A 5854-nucleotide genomic window follows, 5' to 3' on the forward strand; every position below is an offset into this window, starting at 1 on the left:
AAAGACGGGAAATGTCCTAACAGTACTTCTATACGGAACTTCAACCCCCCGTTAGGGTAAAAAAATGAACAATTTCAATAGTTAGAAGTTTCATGATTTAGACGTAACAAATTGAAATTGAAATTGAAATTTGACGAGGGTTCCTGGTTTGCAAATTTGACCTTTTTGTTTCCTTGACGGGAGCGGAGCCCTTGGTCCCCTTATAGGGAGATTCGGATATTTACAGGGAGCCAGACGCAAAAGAGCAAATTCTTGCACATCTCCCCTTTGTTCGCGTCATCATCCCCACCCCAACCCGTGTATACTCTCCTCTTCACTTGCCTGCCTCTGTCTCCCGCATCGCGATCAGTCATCTCCTCCCAGCCTCCCCCGCCTCGCCGGAGATCACGAGAGGCGGCGCTCCCCATCCCCGCGATGGACGCCTCCTACCGCCGCTCAGGTGCGGGCGGCGGCGGCGGCTCAGCCCCCCGCACCGTCGAGGACATCTTCAAGGACTACCGCGCCCGCCGCAACGCCATCCACCGCGCCCTCACCCACGGTACGCGCCCCCCACTCCCTCCCCGCCGCCTAAACCCCGAACCTAGCCCTAACCCTTCTCCCTTCCTTCGCAGACGTCGAGGAGTTCTACGCGCAGTGCGATCCAGGTGAGGCCCCGACGCGATCTCTCCCCTCTCTGCTACAGTTTCGATTCAATTGGCTGCGAGCTGCCCTCCTCAGATCGCGATGTGCTTTCGTGTCCCGACAGAGAAGGAGAACCTGTGCCTGTACGGGTACGCCAACGAGGCGTGGGAGGTGGCGCTGCCCGCGGAGGAGGTGCCCACCGAGCTGCCGGAGCCGGCGCTCGGGATCAACTTTGCGCGCGACGGGATGAAGCGCAGCGACTGGCTCGCGCTCGTCGCCGTCCACTCCGATTCGTGGCTTGTCTCCGTAGCTTTCTACTATGCCGCGCGGCTCACCCGCAACGACCGGTATGATGCCCCCCTCTGTTCCTTTGGGTTTGATGAGTGATGCTTTTGTGCTGCAGTGCCAGTGTGACGCACTCATGTGAAGGTTCTAAATCCGGACAGTCTACGGAACTATTATTAGCTCATAGAAGCAAGTTATGACTTTGTTGGTGTCCTGTATAGACAAGGGGATATATCTAGAGGGCATCAAGGGACTTCTGGGGAACTTGTTGGGATTTGAGGTTAATGTTAGAATTTGCATGTTATGCACGTACCTGCGTGTGAACTTGTTATGTACGTGTGTCTGAACAGCGATCGCGGTCTGGTTTAGATTTAATTTTTGATTTCTCAAGTACCATTGTGATACTAAGTATTCTTTACATGGGGAATTTTTGGGCCTTCTTTAGCGGTTATCCTGTGATCTGCTGGAGAAAGAGATCTAGCTAATTCTATAATGGTTGTCTGCAACTCTGCATGCTCCATCTTAGTAATAAAAGAATAGTCAAGTGGAGAGAAATTATATGAACTCATGATGAGTAGTAACCTCACTGAAATGAGGCAACTTTTTTTTTCTTGTATATTGTAATCGTGATATAAAATTCCAAGCATGTCTAATATCAACAGAGGTTTCAGTTTTTGTGCATGAGTTTACTGTATCTACTCTGTGCTGTGCCCACTGGTCACATGGAGGAGGATTTGGTGTATAGAAAGTTATGTTTTTTTGTGGAAAGGAAATCACATCCATGTATTCTTTCTGTCCCTCTATGGTTACCATGGCTAAATAAAAGCAGGCCTACGCATGCGCTTGGAAGCAGAATGCTTAGCGCTTAATCGTGCTAGTGCTAGGTGTACGCTTAGCGGCTTAGGTGAGGCAAGCAGTAGGCAGAGACAGAACTAGGAATTTACGCCTTCGAATCTTGATGGTTAGTATGGTGTTCACATCTGAAGACGCATCTAAATACAAGAAAGAAAAAAAATCTTCTGAAGCCAAATGTAGGAAGTTATGCTTTTTTGTGGAAAGGAAATCACATCCATGTTTATTTCTGTCCCTCTGTGGTTGGCATGGCTAAATAAAAGCACGCCTAGGCATGTGCTTGAAATCAGAATGCCTAGCGCTTAGTCGTGCTAGTGCCAGGTGTGCGCTTAGGTGAGACAGGCACTAGGAAGAGGCAAAACTAGGAATTAAAGCCTGGTGCTTTTTTGAACCTTGATGGTTAGTATGGTGTCAACTTTTGAAGATGCATCTAAATAAGAAAAAGAACTTCCATCTGAAGGCAATAACAATTTTCACATGGTAACCTCTCTGTTCTGTGGAGAAGAATAATTCTGTTTGCTTTTGTGAAATTTTTATCTCCCTCAATATTGCCATAAAATGCTATTCTAGAGTTTTGAGGTTGTACCATGTATTTCCTCCAGAGATTTGTTTATATCTTGCATAAATTATGTATATCATCCACTAAATATTACACTCACAAGAATCCATATTGAAACATGTATTTCCCATAGCTACAGATTTAAGAAGTTTTTGTGTCGCAAAAACTCTAGATTTAAGATTGGACAATTATATGCAACCATACTGACGAGCCCGGTCCACTTGTTAGCCTATTGGCTTTGCACCTACCCATAAACCCATGACAGAGGTTTGACCAAGGCTGCAAAGGGTTGGAGTTGTGCCTAGAGGGTTCAATCTTAAATCTGGAGTCATGTGTTCAATCTTAAATCTGGAGTCATGTGTTATGAAAGCTTCTAGATCTATTGCTAATTTGCTATGTGCTAGACCAATCTGGAATTTTGTAATAGTTTGTACAAAATGCTTGAGGTTTTGCAAAAAAATTAGTCTTCTCTTTTTGATGTCTATCGCATTTGTGAGAATTTTTTCCATCTTAATGATCCTTAAAGATACGTTGTACTACTCAAGTCGTCTTCTATACATTTTTTTTGTATATGTTTGGTGTTCTTACCTTGATCAAAGAAGAATTTGAACTAAGCAGATAGCATTTGAGGGACTAAGGGTTCGCTTTTTAATACATGATACACCATGGTTTTGGAAATACTTGCACTTTTAATACTACAATTTTTAGTGGTAGCGAAACCACTAATTAGAAAATACTGAGCTATCAAACAGGGCCTGACATTTATGAGTTCTTTATTGCAGTTGCTTCTAGTTTCCTGTAATTGCTTGCCATGTAAGAATTTAGCACCTGTTGTTTGCCTCAATGTTAATTGAATTGCATAATGCCTGCTTTTCCCCTCGTCATTATATTCCCATTTTGGGTGTCTGTGGTATGCAGATCTCTAAAGTTGTCTGGACCTATGTGCTCTGTGTTGAGTTAACCATTTCTGTTTGTGTAAACTGTCCTAATAATCTTAGATAACTACATTTCTATACTTGCAGACGCTAAACATTTTGTCATTGCTCCCTGATAAAACAATCGGCTGAATGTGTTCTTAAGAAAGTATAGTGTGGCATCAGATCTTCGTAGCAACTGTGTTTGTTTGTTTTGCTAACATAAACTGTGTTAAACTGTGGACTGACTATCTGTGTCCTTGGAATGCTTCTATATAGTATAGATTTATGGATGATATATTGTTATTAGTTTTTCAAGTAAAAATCACTCGTATGCTAGTATTGATGATGGCCAGTATGCTTGTATTTTTTCATTTTGCATCACCATACATAGTAGTGGTACCCTTTGTCAAAGGATGCTATGCAAGAAATCTATTCCGTGTTTTTGAAGTCTGAGATATGTAGAACGGGTTGAATATTTTGGTTTGGATTTTAAGAAGCTACTCCCTCTGTCCCATAATATAAGAGCGTTTTTGACACTATATTATGGGACGGAGGGAGTAAGAACAATTGGTGATGCACTGAGTAAGAACAGTTGATTTCCTACAGGGAGCGAATCCTTGTATTATTTTTCTCATTTGTTCCCTCAAAAACTCGCAATTGAATAAATAATTGAGCACTTGGTAGTTTTCAATGTTTTGCTAGAACTTCTAGCTTTGGAATTTATTGGTGGGTTCAGAGTTTTATCTAAGCAACGTTTACTTAACTAATTTTATGTGTAACTAAATAGCTATGCAATCATGGACAGCCTTGGTTTGAGCCCACCTTTGGATTTTATGAGGGATGCGCTTAGAGAAACTAGATTATGTGTGGACCTAGTTGACCTATAGGGTCATACATTTATCAGGATAATAATACATATAGTTGCAAATAAATTTGACAAAATGGTCAAAGTAACACTGAATGCAAATACAGAACAGATTTGCTGCTCTCTGTTATCATTTTATTTTGTTGCAAAGAGTAAGAGTTTGCACTGTTATTATGTTATCTCATAGTTTCCCACGGCAATTCAACAGGAAGCGTTTATTTGGCATGATGAATGATTTGCCAACCGTGTATGAAGTCATCTCAGGTATGAGACAATCGAAGGAGAGGGACAGATCGGGTGGTATTGACAACAGCGGTAGAAACAAGCTGCCATCAAAGGTAACGGGAAATTCTTTGCTGTTTTGATCTCTTCTTCTCTCTTCTTCTAATTTTATTGTGTCTATTCAGCATACAGTCGAGGCGCCGCCACCACCACGTACAGAAAATAACGCCAGGGATGCCGATGAAGGCTACGATGAAGATGACGGCGACCACAGCGAGACCTTATGCGGAACATGCGGTGGCATATACAGCGCCGAGGAATTCTGGATTGGGTGCGATGTGTGCGAGAGGTGGTACCATGGCAAGTGCGTGAAGATAACTCCGGCGAAGGCGGAGAGCATAAAGCAGTACAAATGCCCAAGCTGCAGCTCCAAGAGACCTAGGCAGTAGCAGCGCCGCCTCCTTTTGGCGGGGGACGGCCCCCATGGACGGGGGCCTTGAAGCAGCAGCAGCAGCGGTTGAGACTTTAGACTCCTTGTGCAAGGCTAACTACTACCGTCTTGCTATGTTTACTGTACCTTTCGTTTCAGGTTTACATATGGTGATGATGCTAATGCTTGTGAGGGAAGATGACACACATTTTCAAAGCCTTCTAACGTTTCCATGTCCTGAAGAGGAGTCAAAGGTGTATGTTGCCGGGAAGGGATAGTAGAATGATGAAAATATGTGTAACTTTTCATGGGAAGTTCATGTTCCAATAATCCGGGAGGTTTATTTATACTATTCTATCTATGTTAATATATGTATTATTAGTCTGTTCAGCTGTCATGTGGAACCTGTTGTGAAATAACAATTTTGGTTATCCTATTAAAAACACACAATAGTTGCTTTACCGATGCTGCATTCTTCGGGGAGGTGGTCTGCAACGCCGACTGACCGGCAGTATGGCTTAGAGCCAGCTCGTTTATATGGTGGGTATATATGAAGTCGATTCATATTATTTGTTGCTCAAATAAATGTGGCAGTATGGCTTAGAGCCAGCTCGTTTATATGGTGGTATATGTGAAGTCGACTCATATTACTTGTTGCTCAAATAAATGTATCTAGATGATGTATTTAAACGTATTTCAGTGACGTCCATTTGTGTTAGATAAATCCATTTGAATGACAAGTAACATGGAAGCGAAGCAAATACTTTATAGTATATATGATCTCACCACTTATGTCAATGGCTCATCCTTTCAGCTCTTCTTTGGCCTTTAGTATCTCCGTCTTCCCATTATAATCTCATCATCTATGTCAATGGTTCATCCTTTCAGCTCTTCTCTGGCCTTTAGTATCTCGGAAGAGAACGAGCGTAATTATTTTTCAAGCATCCTTAGACCAAATCAGTTGTACATTGGTTTACAAATTAGTGGTTACTCCCTCCATTCCTAAATATTTCTAAATATAAGTCTTTTTAGAAATTCCAACAAGTGACTACTCCCTCTGTTCCAAATTACTTGTTTTGGATTTGTCTAGATACGGATGTATC

General features: G+C 42.4%; 1 protein-coding gene across 1 annotated transcript; it reads left to right on the top strand.

Moving 5' to 3' along the window:
* Positions 1–285: 285 nt before the first annotated feature.
* LOC125550455 (PHD finger protein ALFIN-LIKE 1) lies at positions 286–5148 on the top strand. Its single transcript, XM_048713454.2, has 5 exons — positions 286–538; positions 612–644; positions 746–968; positions 4308–4437; positions 4507–5148. Exons 1-5 carry the CDS (start codon positions 415–417, stop codon positions 4768–4770), a joined length of 774 nt encoding a protein of 257 aa, XP_048569411.1. The 5' UTR covers positions 286–414; the 3' UTR covers positions 4771–5148.
* Positions 5149–5854: the final 706 nt, after the last annotated feature.

This window comes from Triticum urartu, chromosome 1A (assembly GCF_056163025.1).
Source record: "Triticum urartu cultivar PI428250 chromosome 1A, HENAU_Tu73, whole genome shotgun sequence".
Taxonomy (NCBI): Eukaryota; Viridiplantae; Streptophyta; class Magnoliopsida; order Poales; family Poaceae; genus Triticum; species Triticum urartu.